The sequence below is a fragment of the Scyliorhinus torazame genome, chromosome 4, assembly GCF_047496885.1.
Source record: "Scyliorhinus torazame isolate Kashiwa2021f chromosome 4, sScyTor2.1, whole genome shotgun sequence".
NCBI lineage: Eukaryota > Metazoa > Chordata > Chondrichthyes > Carcharhiniformes > Scyliorhinidae > Scyliorhinus > Scyliorhinus torazame.
The window spans coordinates 260,041,650-260,061,515 of NC_092710.1; the positions used below are offsets into that span (position 1 = coordinate 260,041,650).

The window sequence follows — 19,866 nt, forward strand, 5'->3', positions numbered from 1 at the left end:
ATTTATTGGTGATGTGTAGACTTCAGAATGCATTGGTGTAGACTTCAGAATGCATTGGGTTAAATTGATTCAGCATTTCATTTCAGAAACATGTGCCAACTGTCCTGTGAACCAGCATCATGGTTGGGTCGTTGCACTTCCAAGCAGATAGAACTGTTCTTGGATCCTTGCAGATATTGTCAGTTTTTTTCCTAAATAGCTTGTTTAACACTGAGGGGAGAAGGTAATTTGAATTTTTTACTCCCTTTGTGGAGTAAAACGGGCTCAAACATTTCTCTCATGATCTACATATGTATAATTTAACTATCACACTTTGATGCCTTATTGTTTCAATTCATAGATAATCCATAAATGCTCTACGGTGCAGAAAGAGGCCATTCGGCCCATCAAGTATGCACCGACCCTCTGAAAGAGCACTCCACCTAGGCCCACTCCCACGCCCTATCCCTGTAATGCTGCTGCGCATTGATCATGGCTAATCCACCTAACCGCTCCTCTTTGGACTATGGGAGGAAACTGGAGCACCCGGAGGACACCCACGCAGAGAAATGCAAACTCCATACAGTCATCCAAGCCGGATTTGAACCCGGATCCCTGGCACTGAGGCAGCAGTGCTAACCACTGTGCCTAATTAATTTGTTGTTTTGAAATGGCATACTTTTTACTTCAAGGAAATTGATTTTGTACAGCAGAAATCAAGCTCCTGAGGCTCAATATTTGAAGCTAATGTTGAACTCTATTATGTGTAGTGATTTCACTTTTCCAACCCACAAAATCATAGTTAAAATAATACCATTAGATATATAATTTGCTATGATGGGCAAAAAGGTTACTTTATTACCAAAAGAAGTTAGTGCTATATGATAACGGCATTTTATGTGTCTTGTTAATAAAACAAAACAATATGATTTCTGCCATTTTAAAAAAAAGTTTCCACTTTTTTTCCAATTAAGGGGCAATTTAGTGTGGCCAATACACCTACCCTGCACATCGTTTTGGGTTGTGGGGCTGAGACCCACCCAGACATGGGGAGAATGTACAAACTCCACACAGACAGTGACCCGAGGCTGGGACTGCACCCGGGTCCTCGGTGCCGTGAGGCAGCAGTGCTAACCACTGTGTTACCGTGCTGCCCTACATGATTTCTGAGACTTAAGCATTCATCTAAGTCTTAACCATTCGGGGCAGCAATGTGGAAGTGCTTTATCTGACCTCTTGGGTTTATGTAAAAGATCCCATGGAAATATTTGGGAGGAAAAGCAGGGAAGTCTTGCAAGTGTGCTGGCCAACATTTATCCCTCAACCAACATTATAAAAACAAATCATTTGTTCATTTATCTCTCTGCTGTTCTGGAACGTTGCCGTCCATTATTGGCTGTTGTGTTTCTCCACAGTTAATAGAGTGTAATCACTGCTATAATATGATGTCCTTTGGGACACCATGAGGTTATGAAAGGTACTATAAAAATGCACATTATTTTCTCTGACAACAGGTAATAAACTAAAATGCCTCAAGTGGTGATTGCAACCTCGTGTAAATAATTTATAATAAATGAAAGAAAATCAGCATGTTGGCATTCATAACATACCACATGAAAATTATTTGATAAAATTAATGAGAAGCCCAAGGTTCTGTTAGCAATCACATTCTATTGGAAATAGTTTTGGCAACCTTTTCGCAGTATGCATTTTTGAAACAATTAAGTGGTGATTTTTGTTTCTGCTGTATCAAATGCTTTTACTATATTAATTGACCTCCAATTAGCTGCATTTCTAAGCTGTAATTTTCAGTTTTCCTCATTCTTCCCAGGAAAGTGACTTGAAATGGAAATATATGCTTTACATGAAATTGAAACTTTTGATTTGAAGCGTCCTGAGATGTACACTCAACAGGATGTGGGAAGAGCATAACCTTTCAAAGTATTTGTGTTCATAGAATTGCTAAATATAGTTTGAATATTTGTTAATATAATTGCCAGATATATTGAGCATCTGGGTACACGGCTGTAATTCATAATCATTCAGAGATGTTTGTCTTTTAAAATCAGTTTAGTTTTGTAATCTGAATAATTGACAGATGATTAGCTGGGAGTAATTTCATTAACGTTCAGAGGATAGATAGATAACTGGGTTAGCTGATTAATTACTCCCAACATTCTAAGGCTGGGGATATATTATTGGTACAGAGCAGAATGTGCTTTCCTTTGTATCTGAATACTTGATGCTGACACAAGTTGCTCAGTAGTAATACCATTTTGACTTGAAAAGGGAAGTACAGGAAATATTTAAAAAGCGTTAAAACTCAAATATATTATATTCCACCATCTGCACTCAAACATGACGTACCAACTTTAAATCCTTCCTGTTTAGCCATTATTTTTACAAGTGTGATTCTAGTTATGGGCCGGTGTCTTTCAGGGGGATGCTGACTCGTCCCTAACTATTGAACCTAGTGTAGCTGACATAAGATGTCTGCACTGCAAAATTTTTTTTGTTACAGAACTAGTGCCAGGTTTTTGAATGCTGATTCATATTTCATTAGCGGGAAATAAATCTGTATGTATTGTAATGTGATCCCTAGCTTCTGTTTAATTGTTTGTTTTCTCATTGATTCTGGGGATTCTTGATTGTTATTATTTGTCATTTTAAATGCCACAGCAAATTGTTCCTCCTCTTTCACTTGGCCCTTTGAAATGTCCATACATTTGTCCTATCTGAATATCGGAGGCCATCAATGTTAAACTTCGATATTGATACATCTTTGGTTTAAAGTGTGGTGCCATTTGTAGACACCCTCTTTTGTATATTTCTGAAGTTTTAAAGCTATCTTGTAGTAACAAGCTGTGTTCCACAGATTTTGCCATTGGTTTGATTAATACTGATACAGTTTCTTACACTTCCTTAATTCTCTACCAGTGATAAAAATTATGCATTTTCATGTAGAAATCCCTGGCTGCTACACACGGTGTATTGGTATACCCTTAAAGATAATTGCACATAGATTTTTCACACAGTCTAGAACTAAATTTTTTTACTTGGCCCAATGATAAATTAAGTTTGTGTTGTTTCATCTACTAGGTAAATCTTCATTCACAATGTTCTAGAGGCTATTGTATAGCAGGTTATAAGAGCTGAAAATTTAACTTGGTACATCTCATGCTTTTTGCAAACAAAACGGTAAGTTCCTGTGAGGTACTTTGTATGCAATACACATATCTGGACTTCTCTTTTAAACAGTTATATTTATTGCAGCCCTACAATATGTGCGCATAAATGCAAGTGATTCCTTTTTAAAATGTTAGAATATTTAAGTTAATTGCTATGTTACTATATGTGCATAAAATCACTAAGTAATCTCTGGGATTTATCTATAAAACTGCCATACAGCTTGATGTACTCTGCAATGTTTTGCTTAATATTATGCATAGTCTACAGAGCTAATCTGTGAGCTGAAATGCTTAAATCCATACTCAGCACCTAGTATTGCATCACAGATTGATCATTCTGCTTCATAAATTACTGAGAATATTAAATTAAGAATGTACATGTGCTTACTTCTAAAGAAAACGGTTTGCAGGTTTCTGAACATTTTCCTGGTTATGATTGGTTACAAGGACCTGAACAGTGTTCACCTGTATCCAGCACTTGATTTTTTTTTTGCACAAGATGAGGTGGACTATGTAGGCATCCAGTACTAAACTCAAACTTTCACTTTAATGGTGACACTAATGTAGAATAAATTACATTGTGCAATTTGCTTACTCATGCAAACTAGCAGCGTTTAATTGAGCAAAACAGTGTTCTATATATAGTGGATTCCTGTAATTTTCCACAATTTGTCATCTTAAACTGACACTTCACTGAAGTGATTGAGACTTCACTCCACACTCCATTGAAGTGATTGAGACTTCACTCCACACTCAGTATTAAAAGTTTTTAATACATTTTTATAGTTCATATATTTTATTTAGTGCTGTAGGCAAGTGTAACTGGAATGATAAGGAACTGATGACACACGTGGCTCAATTTCTAAATAAAAGTTGACCAGAATTGACTGATTTCAGTATAATTGTAATTGATTCTTGTAAGAGTTAGGTTTAAGGTAAAGAGCAAAAAAAATTCAACTGTCTTTTTAAAATTCACAGCTGTCGAGTAGTAGATCTTTGCATGCACTAAGTTGCAGAGAATTTCTTGTAAGAAACTGAAATGTAAACTCAAAGAACATCACAAAGTACTGTTTTTGCATTTTCAAATGTTGCTTTCTTTATCAAAATACTGCTGCTTGCATTTTAAATAAAAAGAAAGATAGTCTGGCAGTTTTAAGTGGTGCAACATACAGCTGTTAATTAGCTTCAGCCTGTATTGTAGTTTTAATGAGGAGGGTTGCTTATCTTGGGGTAAGGACTGTAGCGATCACTGTTCCCATGAATGAGCATATGCTTCATGGTGGATTAAGCAAGAACTGACTTTGACTCAATCTATGTATTTGGAGTGAGGTCTTTTTAACTTGAATATGGGAATGTGACTCCCATATTCTTAGGAGTGAGCTAATAATATTTTTTTTAATGTTTTGAAATAGCCAGAATGTAGCACTTTTTGTTTGGAATATGCTTTCTTTAAAGATTTACGAAACATTACTATAACTTTTGAGTGCCTGTGAAAGCTGTTCAACACGTGTTGCTAACTCGGAGAAAGGGGAGAAAAATTCTCATCCTCCCCTCTTTGCCACAATTATTGATCTTTTTCAATAGTGTAGTAATGTCCGGTTGATTGTTGGCAATTTTTAAAATTTATTTTATTTTTGAAAGTAAGTGTAACTTCATTCAGTAAGAAAAAAACAAGTTCTGATAAATCTATAACATCATGCAGTTTTGTTTCAAATGTAATTCAATTTAGCCATGAATTAGAATATCACCATATGCGCTTTATAACTTTGCTGTTTTTGAACATCATGCTTGACAAACTGTAAACCTACAGAAATGCAGAGAAAATTTGTACCTAAGAATTTCCCCATCTTTACCAGTATTATTAGTCAGAGAGGAATATATGTACATGAAATTGATTCTTAGAATTTTTGAAGTCCATCAGTCTTTAGTCACCATGATCATCTTTTAGTGAAAGAACTATGAAAATAAAATACATTATTATGTTAGTACACCAATACACTGTTACAGGTACAGTTTTTGTGCTGAGCTAAAAAGCCCAGTGATGTTTTCTTTTTCATTGCAAATAGGTCATGGCAATCCTGGGATGTGTTCATGTATTGAAATTCCAAGTCCCATGTTAAAAAATATAATAACGGTTGAAAGATACAGATGCAAAAAACACAGGCAAAGTTGAAGCTTCTGTCTTCCTGGAAAAAAGGCTTGTAACTGAATTGCTAACAACAAAATTCCTCTGCACTCCTTGTTGGGTTTCATGGAATTATGATCGAGGCACTACTGTTGTAGTGACCCATTGAAGTGTTTATGGTTGGTTGTGAGGCAGTTTCTGGAATTCAGGCGGTAAGTTTCCCATAGATATTGTACTTGTGATTTTATTAACCAGTTTCTTTCCATAGCCAAGTTTGAGACAGTTGAATAATTTTTCTTGTCAGATTGTTGATGAAATTGGAAAGGTCTGTTTGGCATTGCTAACTTTAAAAATCATCCAGGAGTGGGGAAAATTGTACATATAAATAGTCCAACTCCAAGATAAGCTTTCAGCAGTGTTTGGTGATAAAACTGTACCCATTGCTTCAAACTAGTATACAGTATGGGTATGGCAAAATACTTGTATTGTAAATAACTGTTTTGTTCACTAAAAATTCAAAATGCTGGAGTGTCACCTTACATAGTGCAGCAATTGAACTGAAGGCAGTTGTAACGCATATTTGCTGTTGCACTTAAGAGTTTGAAAATTGTACTGTCTTAAGGTGTATGAACATGGTTCAAATTACGACATTGAGTCTAACATGTATAGCTAAGAATGTAATCTTGCAGCCATTACATTTACTGCATGATTCCATCTATCTTTTACTTCTGCCAGGTTTCTTGAATATATACTAACATATCTTCTCAAGAATGGAGTATCTAATGTGAAAATAAATTAACTGAACAGTGTTTCTCCTCTAAAACCAACAGAGCACTATTTCAAGTCAACAGGAATGACCCTTAATGAACGCTTTACTATGTATCAGAAGACCGCAGAAGACCCCGGAGCCAGGCAGAAAAGTCCTGAAATCCACAGGTATACAGTTACATACTTTTACTTTTACCATTCTTAGCACTAAAATTTTAAAAGTCATTGGTATTTTCAACAGTAGTTAATTGTTGTATTAATCTGTCAGTATTTATCCAAGGAAGAAGTGTTTCGCATTTAAACTGCAGTATTGCACTTTTGTACACTGATGGGAGTAATCACCTTGAACAAGGTCTTTGTAAGATGGGGGAGGTGTGTGGATGAAATGAAATGAAAGTCACTTATTGTCACAAGTAGGCTTCAAATGAAGTTACTGTGAAAAGCCCCTAGTCGCCACATTCCGTCCATCGCCTGTTCGGGGAGGCTGGTACGGGAATTGAACCGTGCTGCTGGCCTGCCTTGGTCTGCTTTAAAAGCCAGCGATTTAGCCCAGTGTGCTAAACCAGGATGGATGTGGCGATATGAAAGGATGACTAACTTAATTTTTGCCATAACACTGAAGTCTCACAATGTATAATTGTTGACCTTTAGGAGAATTGATATTTCTCCCAGCTCTCTACGAAAGCATACTCTCATCACAGAGGAAGATGTAACCTCGAAAGAAGACAACCGAAAGGTGAACAATTACAATACAGACTTTCAGCTTTCAATCAGTTGTTTATTACATGATGTGTTCTAATTCTGTGTTTATTTGGTGGAGATTTTTTGAATGTATACTGGTAAAAATTGTTGGAACAGGCAAGGGTCATTAACCCAAAAATCCTGTCATTTTTCGGAGATAATCCAAGTTGTCTAAACCTATACCACCAATTATCTCTTCAACCCATTTATACTTTATGGTGTACTGCTCTTTCCTGTTGGCTTATTCCACAATCACTAGCATTTTGGTGGAAATGGTCTCCAAACTCCGGGCAACCAGGGATGGGCAATAACCTCCTGTGTTGCCTAAATTCCACATCTCTCGATCAAGTAATATTTTTTAAGAGGGCATAATAATAATAATTGCTTTTGTCACAAGTAGGCTTCAATGACGTTACTGTGAAAAGCCCCTAGTCGCCACTTTCCGGCGCCTGTTTGGGGAGGTCGGTACGGGAATTGAACCCGCGCTGCTGGCATGGTTTTGCGTTGCAGGCCAGCTGTTTAGCCCACTGCTAAACCAGCCCCGCCAAGCATACAGATGTTATCAATATGCTGTGTAACTTTGTTCCATTTAACTCCTATTCTTTGGTTCCTTACTGTTATTTATATTTAGTAAGCTTTCTTTTCATATCAAATAAAGGCTGAGCGCAGTGGAGTAGCAAAGGCTATGGGGTCTTGACAGCTTCCTGGCTGTAGTACTGAATAGGTACCACCAAACCTGCTGTGCCCCTAGCCAATCTGTTCCAGTACAGATACAACACTGGTATCTGCCTGACGGTGTGGAATATTGTCCAGGTCAGTCCTGTTCACAAAAGCGAAACATGCCCGGTTTAACTAATTACCGCCTCATCAGCAAAATAATGGAAGGTGTCGTTGATGGTGCTATCAAGCATCACTTGCTCACTAGTTATCTCACCCATACTCAAGTTTGGGTCTCAGTAGGACCACTTGGCTTCAGACCTTAATTCAGCATTGGTCCAAACGTGGATAAAATAATTGAATTCCAGAGGTGAAGTGAGAGTGACTGCCTTGACATAAAGCAGCATTTGACTCTGTGGCATCAACAAGGCCTGGTATAATTGGAGTAGAGGGAATGGGGGGTGGGGGGGGAAGAGAAAGAGGAAGACTCTTCCCTGGTTGAAGTTAACACAAAGAAAGATGGTTGTGTTTGCTGAAGGCCATTAACCTCAATCCCAGGTCATCACTGCAGGAGTTCTTCAGGGTCGTGCCCTAGGCCCTGTCATCTTCAGCTGCTTCATTAGTGACTTTCCTTTCATCATAAGGTCAGAAACGGGGATGTTAACTGATGATTGTACATTGTTCAGTTCTATTCACAACTCCTCAGATCCTGAAGTTGTCTGTGCCCGCCTGCAAGATGTGGGCAGCATTTGGATTTGGGCTGAAAAGTGCCACACAATTTCCTGGCAAAGATCATCTCATCAACACTGGATAAAAGCAAATTACTGCGGATGCTGGAATCTGAAACGAAAGAGAAAATGCTGGAAAATTTCAGCAGGTCTGGCAGCATCTGTAGGGAGAGAAAAGAGCTAATGTTTCGAGTCCAATGACTTTGTCAAAGCTTTGACAAAGAGTCATTGGACTCGAAACGTTAGCTCTTTTCTCTCCCTACAGATGCTGGCAGACCTCCTGAGATTTTCCAGCATTTTCTCTTTCATCTCATCAACATCCTGGGAGTAATCATTAACCAGAAACTGCCAGATGAATATGGGTATGAGAGCAAGTCAGAGGTTGGGTACTCTGTGATTGAGTACTCCATTCCTGACTCTCCAAAGCCTGTGCACCGTCTTCATGGCACAAGGCAGGTGTGTGATTGAATACTCTTCCCATCCCTGGGTGAGTATAGGTTGAACGACACTCAAGCTCTACACCATCCAGGACAAAGCAGCTCTTTCGGGTTTTTATCTCTTAACTTCCTTAAAAATTTACTCCTCCACCACTGATGGTGGTTGCAGTGTGTACAAGTTGCATTGCATCAACTCACTAGTGCTTCTTTGCTTGAACCTTCCAAACCTGTGACTATTACCACCTAGCAAGACAAGGGCTGGAGGTGCAGAGGAATATCACCAAATGAAAGCTGCCCTGCAAGTCGCACAATTTGAATTTGTTTATTGTCATGTGTACCGAGGTATAGTGAAAAGTATTTTTCTACAAGGCCCTCAAACAGATCATTTAGTACATGAAAATAAAAGAAAAAGAAAATACATAAAAGGGCAACACAAGGTCCACAGTGCAAATACATAGTTACCAGCATTGGGTGAAACATACAAGAGTGTATTATTGATCAGATCAGTCCATAAGAGGGCCGTTTAGGAGTCTGGTAACAGTGGGGAAGAAGCTGTTTTAGAATCTGTTTGTGCGTGTTCTCAGACTTTTGCATCTCCTGCCCGATGGAAAGAGTTTGAAAATTTTTGCTATTCCTTTGTTATTCGGGGTCAAAATCCAGGAACTCGCGCCCTAATAGTATTGTGGGAATACCTTCAATACATGGACTGCAGAGGTTCAAGAAGATAGCTCACCGCCATTTTTGCGAAGGCAGTTGGGAGTGGGCAGTAAATGACCTTGTCAGCAATGACCAGATCCTTCAAATTATTAAAGAAAAAGGCTTTTTTTAAAATATAGTTTGTCTGGCATTTCGTGAAATCTGCTAATTGCCTTTTCCCTCTTGACGGTGAAGTTGAGTGGGATGTAAGTAATTATGTTCTAACGCTGTCCTAAAATCCAGCTTGGGATCTCAATACCTGCTTTCACACTTGTTTATTGTTTGAAATTCTCTATTATTTGAGATTTCCTTTGCAAACCTGCAAATTATATCAATATAATTTACCATGCCTGTGTGGTTTTGAAAACATTTTCCATGTCTCTTAATGATTTGAAAAAAACAAAAAATTCTTCAGTAACTTTTTTGATACTGTATTAAAATTAAACTTTGTGGCGTGTTCATATATGTTTGCAAAATTATTATTTCAAATAATGCAACTGTTTAGCATCAAATTTATTCCAGCCACGTGAAAATTTTCTGTTGTTTATTACTTAGTCTCAGTTTTTTTGTAAAATAACTAGGCAGAAAAAAAATTGAAATGTGATCCAGTTGACTTGCGCCATGATATTGATCGGCGTAGAAAAGAGAAAAGTAAAGAACGTGAAGGTTCGCGAGAATCTACTGCATCAAAGAAGCTTTCCTTGGAAAAATCAGGGAAAGACCATAAAGATTACAAACTCTTCAAGGAAGAAAGGTGAGATTATCTTTTAAACTCTAATTTTGTTACTTTACTTTGATCAGTTTTAGATACTAATGCCATATTTAGCTTTAGTGAAAATATTTAATTTACAGTAGTAATTTGAGCATTTCTTTCTCAATAGCAACGTTTTCAGGATAAACAAAAACATGGACTTGTTCGTCAATTTTGAAAATGGAAAACTGACAAACGTTGACAGGGATTATATGAAAAGATGATTGACCTCAAATTTTTAATTACCTAATAGTGGTTTATGCAGTACAATACTTCATGTTAATAAGGTCAGAAGTCCAAATATTCCCTCATCAGCTTGCATTTATTTGTAGAAAAGGGAGGTGAAAGAAGAATGTTGTCTGCCTAGGTATTTTTTTCTTTTAACTGTTTCAGTTAGGTTTAACCTTTGATGTCTTATTGGCAACAGTAAGTGGATTGTCCAGCAAACAAACACTTTTTTTGGCTATTTGGTGTGCAGTAATAATTTTTATTAACATATTTCTTGTAGCAAGCATAAAAATAAAGATCGGGACCATTCCAGCTGCTCTTCATCTTCTTCTTCACCTGAACCCCACGAGGATAGAGAAGTCAGAAAAGAAAGGGATGACGGATCGAGTGGTTTTAAGTCGTTCCAGGGACATACAGATAATGCAGTTTTTCAAGGACGAGGAAGACCTAGGGGAAACTTTGTAAGTGCAGCATGATGCTGAGATTTTGCTTTTGAATAAGTTCATCAACTAATAAGTCAAAAAACTACTTTATTAAAGAAATATTAAATACTGAAGCAATTTGATACCTCCTGGTATCAGTTGACCGCTGAAGAACAAGATTGCTCCTATTTTCCTAATTAGGAGGTCACACTGCTGAATCTGACTGGCAGCATTTGATTTTACTAGTTGGGTTCTAGCTTTTAGAAATGATAATCTGGCACAAAGTTGGATATTTCTGGGTTAATTGGGGAAAGCCAGCACAGATTTGTGAAAGGCAAATCGTGCGTAATCAAGTCAGTTATTTGATTAGGTAATGAGGGTTGATAATGGTAATGCTGTTGATGTGGTGGACACAAACTTCTAAAAGGCATTTGAGAAATAGGTCTGCCAGCAAAATTGAAGCCTATGGAATAAAAGGGATGACTGCAGCATTGATATGAAGTTGGTTGAGTTACAGGGGTAAGCACATTGGTGAAATGCAGGATGGTGTACAAAGAGGTTCCTCAGGGGTCAGTATTAGAATAGCTGATTTTTCTTTTTTTTTTATATATATATATATATATATATATATATATAATATATATAAATAAATATATATATATATTTGACACAAACTTGGATGTACAGGGCACAATTTCAAAATTTGGAGATGACACAAACTGCTATCTCCAATGGTAAGGCGAATAGTTACAGACTTACAAAGGATATGGTTTGGCAGAATAAATGGATACATGGCAGACTTAAAATTACAGTAGTTAGACCTTATAAAAGGTAAAATGTATTGCAAAAATGTGTGAAGTGATACAGGGGGAGGGAATATAAACTAAAAGGGGGGGGTTAAATGGAGATACCTTGGGGTATATGTACACAGATTTGAAGGTGGCAAAGACAGTTTGAAAGATGGACATTGAGGCATAGGATGTTATAATAAACCTCTAAAACTGTGTTCTAACTCAACTGACATATTTGGGTACTGCACTTTATGAATGTATTTGAAGGCTTTGGAGAGGGTGTAGAAAGGTTTGAGAATGGTTCCATGGATGAGAAACCTCAGTTCTGTCAATAGATTGGAGAAACCAGTGGCGTTGTCCTTAGAGAAGGGAATATTAAGAGGAGATTTGATAGGTGTTTAAAATCATGACAGTGGATAGAAATAATTCCTATTGATTGAGAACCAGAGGACACCGATTCAAGGTGATTGGCAACAGAACTAAATGTGAAGTATGGGGAAACTTTTTTACATAGCAAGTGGTCAGGATCCAGAATACATTATCTGTAAAGGTGTTAGAGGCAGATTAATTTGTGTCTTTCAAAAGAGAATTGGAAAAACCTGGAGAGCCCCCCGCCCCCAAGATAGCACCTCCATTTCTTCCTACCTGTCTGCTCCCCCTAACCCCCACCTCTCTTAAGCTCACATACCCTCCTTCTCCCCCAAAACCCTGAATTGCTAGGATCCTTCGGCTGCCTTCTTAGGGCTGGTTGTAATCCTAGCAGCACCCACTAATAAGATCTTGGTGCTGCTGGGACTGCCAACAAATTGGGTTGGTTGACAGCTCTCATGGGTAGGACCTCTTTTCCATTGAGGGAAGGACGTCCCACTTGCCAGGCAATTTAGACTGCTGCAGCACCTTTTTGGTTGTGGAGCAGGCTGCCATATTTTCTTTCCAATATACAGCCCAGTGTTTTAAAAGAATATTGAGCAACACAACTTGTATTTATTAAGCACCCTCTAATACAGAAGTACATCCCAAGGTCTTTTACCTAAGTGTAATGAGAAAAATTGGATGCTGAACCAAAGGGGCATAAAAATTAGATGCTGAACCAAAGGGGCATAATAGCAGGCAAGGCAAGAAGCATGGGTGTGGGAATTAAGGATAATCTTAAATGAGAGAACAGAAGTTTTAGGAGACAATTCCAGAATGTGAGCTATAGATAAAAACTGAAATGTATTTAAGCTTTGTGTTTAAAGTGTTAGTTAAACTGGTAAATGCTGAACATCTATTTGTCATCTCACTAAGTATGTTTGAGTGTTACTTTAGGATTTTAGGTACTTTTATATTCTGCTACTGCTGTAGGATTCCTGAAGTAAGTGTTATACTGTATGCTGAAAGCTTGCTATAGAGTTGCTGGAACTGTCGAAGACCAATGGCCTTTGGGTTTTCTGGACAATCAGTAAGAGCTAGTCCTAGTAGTTTGACATTTTGGTTTGCACTGGATGTTGAAAGGCCTGCAGTTCTGGAATTCACTAGCACAGATCCATTACAGTATAAAAGTGCTGTACGTTTTTCTTGATTTATGATTATTTTTTAAATAATTCCAGTCTCCTAATGTAGTTAGGACTGCAGTGTGCAGTTTTAAGCATGCACAATGCCAGTATGTGGAGTATGTGTCCCAGTCAGTATGAAGTGTGACCACTAGCATTGTTAACAGTCAGTGAATTTGAGTGTTAATCGATAAGAGCATGGACCGATCTTGATATCAGACGGAGTTACATTCAACCTGCGTGGTGCTCACTGGCACAGGTGTTCAGGCCATAGTTACATTGGAGACTGAGTGATTTAAGATGGAGAAAACTGAGCTATTTTCATATTCAACAGAAGCCAAGAGTGTGTCTGGGGCTGGCTGCAAGCAGCTGTAAAACTGCTTGGAAATGCAGTAACATGTAAAAAGTTTAAACCTGTTTGTGGTAATAGCCAAGGATCTATTCAAGAAATGCTTAATAGGCAATTTATTTATGTACAAAATAAAATTATACTAAAATCGATTTTGTTTCCACTAACAACTTCTGCATCTCAAAAACTCTGCCACTCCACTGAACTAGCTTCCACGGCAAACATAATTGAAATAGAGATGTTAAGTTAATTAAGCAAATTATGTTTATATTATTGTTCATATTTTGATTAGTTCACCATTTCCGTATTTTTAGCAGTATTGAATCTGTGAGCCACCTCCAGTTATAAAGTGAAGCATTAATATGTAGCTTACTAACAAACCTATGGTTACAGATTTGGATCCAAATAATTATTTAGTTACACAAGCATGCAATATTACAGGAAATTATAGATGTGAACATTTTGGACCATTTTGTGTCACTTGGAGAGAATTAGTGTATTGTACTCATGGGACATCCTGCGTTTGCAGAAATTACCTTTTTCAAGAATAACGATTTGATTTTCTAAATTAAGGGTTTAAGAAATCATCAAGCCAGTCTGTAAAGATGAATCAAATAAGCGCTATAATAAAATGTACTTTTTTGAATCCTTAGATCTAGGTAAATGATTTTTAAACTTGACTGAGCAGACAAATATCGGTATATTGCTTGGTGACCCTGTCCAAATTTTTGACTGATATTGTCAGATATCCAACCAGCTCTTATGTTTCCAGAAAATATTTTTTTATCGAAGAGCCACAGAAATAATGTTAACCAAATCAACTACTACATTAGTGCACATCTCCAATGATACAAGGAATCTAGTTAGAAAACCCATGAATTTGGAGCACTGATGCTTTGAGTGTTTGTACACTTTGAAAGATTATATAAGTCTCAACATTAACATTTTATGGAAATCAAGAATCCTTGAAGTTCAAAATCATGTACAGCTTTCTCCTACAAAAACGGAATGCTATGGATGCTGGTACTCTGAAATAAAAACAGAAAATTCTGGAACTACTCAGCAGATCTGTGAGCATTTGTGGAGAGAGAAGCGATTAACATTTTGGGTCAATGATCGTTCCTCAGAACTGATTAAAGGTAGAAAGGTTTTGAGTAGGTCAAATGGTGGAGGGTGGAAAAAGAACAAAATAGTCTGCAATCAGGCAAAAGACCAGTGATGCTCTTCCTGAGCTTGTGCTAAGTTTCATTGAACGCTGCAGTAGGCAGAGGAAAGAGATTCAGCTCGAGAGCAAGGTGGAGAATTAAAATAGTCAGCCACTGGAAACCCAGGGTCACGCTTGTGTACTGAATGGTGGTGTTCCGCACATCGGTCACCCAATCTGTGTTTTGTCTCTGGTGTGGAGCTGACTATGTTGTGAGCAGTGAATACAGTAAGTAAATTGCTGTTTGACCTTTTGAGGAGAGAGGAAATAAAATTACAAGTTCAGGCTGTAATCTCTGCCCTCCCTATTTTGCTTCCCTTTGCATGATGCAGTTTTGATCTTAGATTTTCTTTCGCTTAGCAGCTGCTCATTATTCTGCCATTTATCCCTCCTTTGGAGACTTCTTTTATTTCTTTTCCCATTAATACTTTTCCCACCAGCATTTAATGTCTCCAATCTTCGACTTCCGGTGGTGGCCATGGAGGGGTAGGTCGCCCATTTGATAGCTCCCGCCTGTAACGGACCTTTGGACCTTTTTCCCCCCGGTTTTGTTCGGATTTTATGGGATAAATCAGTGAAGAGTGAGACAGTAAGGAGAAATCCCCCTCCAGTGTATGGAGAATTGGACCAGAAGTGGCCGGGTGAGATGACAAAGTCCTATAAGGGAGAAGGAAGCAGAGCTGGTAACACTGGACAGCATGGCGGAGGGCAAGGGCCGCGGGGAGACGGCGCAGTGGTCGACGGAGCAGCTGGTGACGTTTTTCGAGGATTGCTTCGCCAAGCTGAAGAAGGACACGCTGGACCCGATTAAGGCTTCGATTGATCAAGTGGTTCAGAACCGGGAAATCCACGGGAGAGCGATCCAGGAGGTCGAACAAAAGTTGTCTGAGCATGAGTATATAACTGTGTGCTGGAAAGCAAGGTGGGGATGATGAACGACCGCCAGAAAAGAATGCAGGAGAAGCTGGAGGACCTGGAGAATAGGTCCAGGAGGCAGAATCTCAGAATTGTTGGCCTCCCTGAAGGCACTCGCATCCGATCCCTCACTGCCTATGTGACGGACATGTTGGAGAAGTTGATGGGGACTGGGGCGTTACCTCGGCCCCTGGAAGTGGACAGAGTGCACAGAGCCCCGCAAGGAAGCCCAGAGCGAACGATCCGCCGAGGGCCATGGTGGTACGTTTTCACCGTTTTATGGACTCGGAACACGTTTTGAGGTGGGCCACGAAAGAACGGAGCAGTGGGATAACTGAGTTGTGTATTTATCAGGACCTGGTAGTGGATTTGGCAAAGAGGCGAGCTGGGTTCAATCAGGCAAAAATGACCCTCTTTTTAAGAAGGGGGTGAAGTTCGGGATGCTGTACCCAGCCCGTCTGTGAGTCACACATGAGGAAAAGAACTTCTACTTCGAAACAGCAGACAAAGTATGGACCTTAAGAAGCTGTAGGCGAATTAAAAGACATTTAAGCCTCTGAGACGTTCTGTGGCGGCGATTTGTGGTGGATTGTAAAAATTTAATTAGTTCTGTGTGAAATAATGGGCTGTGTGGATGGTTAAAGGTTGTTTTGTCTTGTTTGAGGTGGGGGGGTGGGCTTTGAATTTTGTTCTGCTTTTTGGGTGACTATTTTTCTAAAGTGTTTGTTTCTTCTTTGTTTTTTTTCTTGTTTGTTTACTGGGGAATGTGATTGTTAAAATGTTTATTCATGGGGGAGAGGAGTGAACAATAGGGAGACACTGCTTGGTGCCAGGGGTGGGGGGAGCTATCGAGTCAGCATGGATCAGCTGACTCTTGGAAGCGCAGTGGGGGGTGGACGGGTGTTGAGCTGGAGCTTGACTTGGGGGATTGGGTTTTTAGTGGTGTTGCTGGGGGGGGGGGGGGGGGGGGGGGGGGGGGGGGGGGGGGCGCGGAAGCTGCTTTGCTGACGGGGGAGGAACTGTTATTAGGAGACAAATGGGAGGTCGGGAACGGCGACAGCCCGAGGGGGGGGGACTCGAGGAAGTGGGGAGCGCGAGCTTGAGGCTGGCCTGAAAAGGGTGATGGCTAGTCCGGGGGGGGGGGGGGGGGGGGGGGGGGGGGGGGGTGGTGGTGGTGGTGGTGGTGGTAAGCCCCCTGTCCAGGCTGACCACATGGAACGTGAGAGGACTGAATGGACCGGTCAAGAGGGCTCGCGTGTTCGCCCATTTGAGGGAACTGAAGGCGGACATAGCAATGCTACAAGAGACTCACCTGAAGGTCACAGACCAGACGTGATTGAGGAAGGGGTGGGTTAGCCACGTTTTCCACTTAGGATTCAAAGACCAGGGGGGTAGCGATCTTGATCAGCAACCAGGTGGCATACGAGGCTGGGAGAATCGTGTCAGACAAGGGGGGTAGGTACATAATGGTGAGTGGGAAGCTGGTGGGGGTGCGGGTGGTATTTGTGAACATATATGCTCCAAATTGGGACGACGTGGAATTTATGAGGCAGGTGTTAGGCAAGATCCCAGACTTAGTCACATAACCTGATCATGGGAGGGGACTTCAACAGAGTCATTGATCCAGAATTGGACCGGTCAATATCCAGGACAGGGAGGAGGCCAGCTGCAGCAAAGGAATTGAAAGGTTTTATGGAACAGATGGGGGGTGTAGACCCATGGAGGTTTGCACGGCCGAGGACAAAGGAGTTTTCCTTTTTTTCTCATGTCCACAAGGTATACTCTCGCATTTACTTTTTTGTTCTGAGCAGGGCGCTAATACCAAAGGTGGTGGATACTGAGTATTCGGCTATTGCAGTGTCGGATCATGCCCCGCACTGGGTGGATCTACGGGTTAGTGTGGAGAGAGGGCAACGCCCGCTGTGGAGACTGGATGTGGGGTTGCTAGCGGACAAGGCGGTTTGTGGGCGGGTTAACAAGTCCATCCAGAACTACCTGGAAACAAATGATACGGGGGAGGTCTCTGCAGCGACGGTCTGGGAAGCTTTGAAGGCAGTAGTCAGAGGGGAGTTAATCTCGATACGGGCCCACAGAGAAAAGGTGGAACGGGCTGAGAGGGATAGATTAGTGGAGGAGATACTCCAGGTGGACAGGAAATACTCTTGAGGTCCCAGATGTGGGGCTCCTGAGGGAGTGGCGGAGGTCACAGGGTGGAGTTTGGGCTATTGACCACAGGGAAAGCAGTGGAACAGTTGAAGGCAAGGGGGGCGATTTATGAGTACGGGGAAAAAACAAGCAGAATGTTGGCGCATCAGCTCAGGAAAAGAGAGGCGGCTAGGGAGATGGGTAGAGTAAAGAGTAGAGATGGTAATACTGTCCTGGGGTGAACGAGGTGTTTAAGGATTTTTACAGTAAATTGTATGAGTCGGAACCCCCGGCTGGAGTGGAGGGGATGAGGCCGTTTTTGGATCAGTTGACGTTCCCGAGTGTGGAGGAGGACTGGTGGAGGGGCGTGGGGGCCCCAATTGAGATTGAGGAAATAATCAAGGGGCTGGAGGGCATGCAATCGAGCAAGGCCCCGGGGCCTGACGGCTACCCGGTGGAATTCTATGAGAAGTTTTCAGAGATATTGAGCCCACTGCTGTTGAGGACATTTAACGAAGCAAGAGAGAAGGGAGTCCTCCCCCCAAGAATGTCGCAGGTCTCGATTTCATTGATCCTGAAATGGGAGAATGCGGGTCATACAGGCTGATTTCTCAACTGAATGTGGATGCCAAACTGCTGACTAAGATACTGGCCACAAGGATAGAGGACTGTGACCCGGGGGTGATAGGGGAAGACCAGATGGGATTTGTTAAGGGCAGGCAACTTAAGGCCAATGTTCGAAGGCTTCTAAATGTTATTATGATGCCCTCAGAAGGAGGGGAGGCGGAGGTGGTGGTAGCGATGGATGCGGAGAAGGCCTTTGATTGGCTGGAGTGGAATTACTTGTGGGAGGCGCTGGGAAGGTTTGGGTTTGGTGAGTGCTTTATCGACTGGGTGCGATTGTTCTATCAGGCATCAGTAGCGAGTGTGCGTACGAACCGGCTGAGCTCGGGGTATTTTATACTACACTGAGGGACGAGGCAAGGGTGCCCCCTCTCCCCATTACTGTTTGCTCCGGCCATAGAGCCTTTGGCCATGGCATTAAGAGCCTCTAGGAACTGGAAAGGGCTGGTTTTGGGGGGGGGGGGTGGAGCACTGGGTCTCTCTCTACGCAGATGACCTGCTCTTGTACATTTCGCACCCGTTGGAGGGGATGGGGGAAGTAATGCGAATCTTGGGGGAATTTGGCAGTTTTTCGGGGTATAAATTGAACATGGGGAAGAGCGAGATGTTTGTGATCCAGACAAGAGGGCAAGAAAAGAGAGTGGGAGAGCTGCCGCTTAGAATGGTAGGGAAGAGCTTTTGATATCTGGGAATCCAGGTGGCCTGGAAATGGGAGGTACTACACAAGTTAAACCTATCCCGGTTGGTAGATCAAATGGAAGGGGACTTTAAGAGATGGGTCATGCACCTGCTATCACTGGCGGGGAGGGTACAGACCGTGAAGATGACGGTCCTCCCCAGATTTCTATTTGTCTTCCAGTGCCTCCCCATCTTCACCCCCAAGGCCTTTTTCAAGCGGGTGAATAAGATTATTTCGGACTTTCTGTGGGCGAGTAAAACCCCGCGAGTTAAGAAAGTGTGGCTAGAGCGCAGTCGGGGGGCGGGGGGGGTGTTGGCTCTGCCGAACGTCTGCAATTACTACTGGGCGGCTAATATAGCCATGATTAGGAAGTGGGTAATGGGGGAGGGGTCGGCATGGGAGCAGATGGAGGTGGCGTCATGTAAAGACACCAGTCTGGGAGCATTGGTAACGGCACCTCTGCCGTTGTCGCCGGCCCGATACTCCACAAGTCCGGTAGTAGTGGCGGCTCTCAGGATCTGGGGGCAATGGAGGAGATATAAGAGAGTGAAGGGAGCATCGATTTGGACCCCGATTTATAACAACCACAGGTTTGAACCGGGTAGGCTAGATGGCAGGTTCCAGAGTTGGCAGGGGGCAGGAATCAGAAGGATGGAGTTCCAGAGGTGGCAGAGGGCAGGAATCAGAAGGGTGGGGGATCTATTTATAGATGGGAGCTTTCCCAGCTTGAAAGCTTTGGAGGATAAATTTAAATTGCCACCAGGGATTGATTTTAGGTATTTGCAGGTGCGAGACTTCCTGAGAAAACAGGTGCCGGCCTTTCCGCTGCTGCTGCAATGGGGGATACAGGATAGAGTAGTTTCCAGTACCTGGGTGGGGGAGGGGAAGGTATCGGACATTTACCAGG

The 19,866-nt window shown here is 41.3% G+C and overlaps 1 protein-coding gene across 5 annotated transcripts in view; it reads left to right on the plus strand.

Annotated features, from left to right (window-relative positions):
• LOC140410901 (bcl-2-associated transcription factor 1-like) overlaps nt 1-19,866 on the plus strand; it is an 82,390-nt gene that overhangs the window by 46,672 nt on the left and 15,852 nt on the right. For 4 of the 5 annotated variants that reach the window (XM_072499681.1, XM_072499682.1, XM_072499683.1 and 1 more), the window contains 4 exons: nt 6,123-6,228; nt 6,712-6,796; nt 9,901-10,073; nt 10,579-10,759. In XM_072499681.1, the coding sequence (XP_072355782.1) occupies nt 6,123-6,228; nt 6,712-6,796; nt 9,901-10,073; nt 10,579-10,759 (545 nt within the window). The other variant, XM_072499686.1, reaches the window with a different exon arrangement.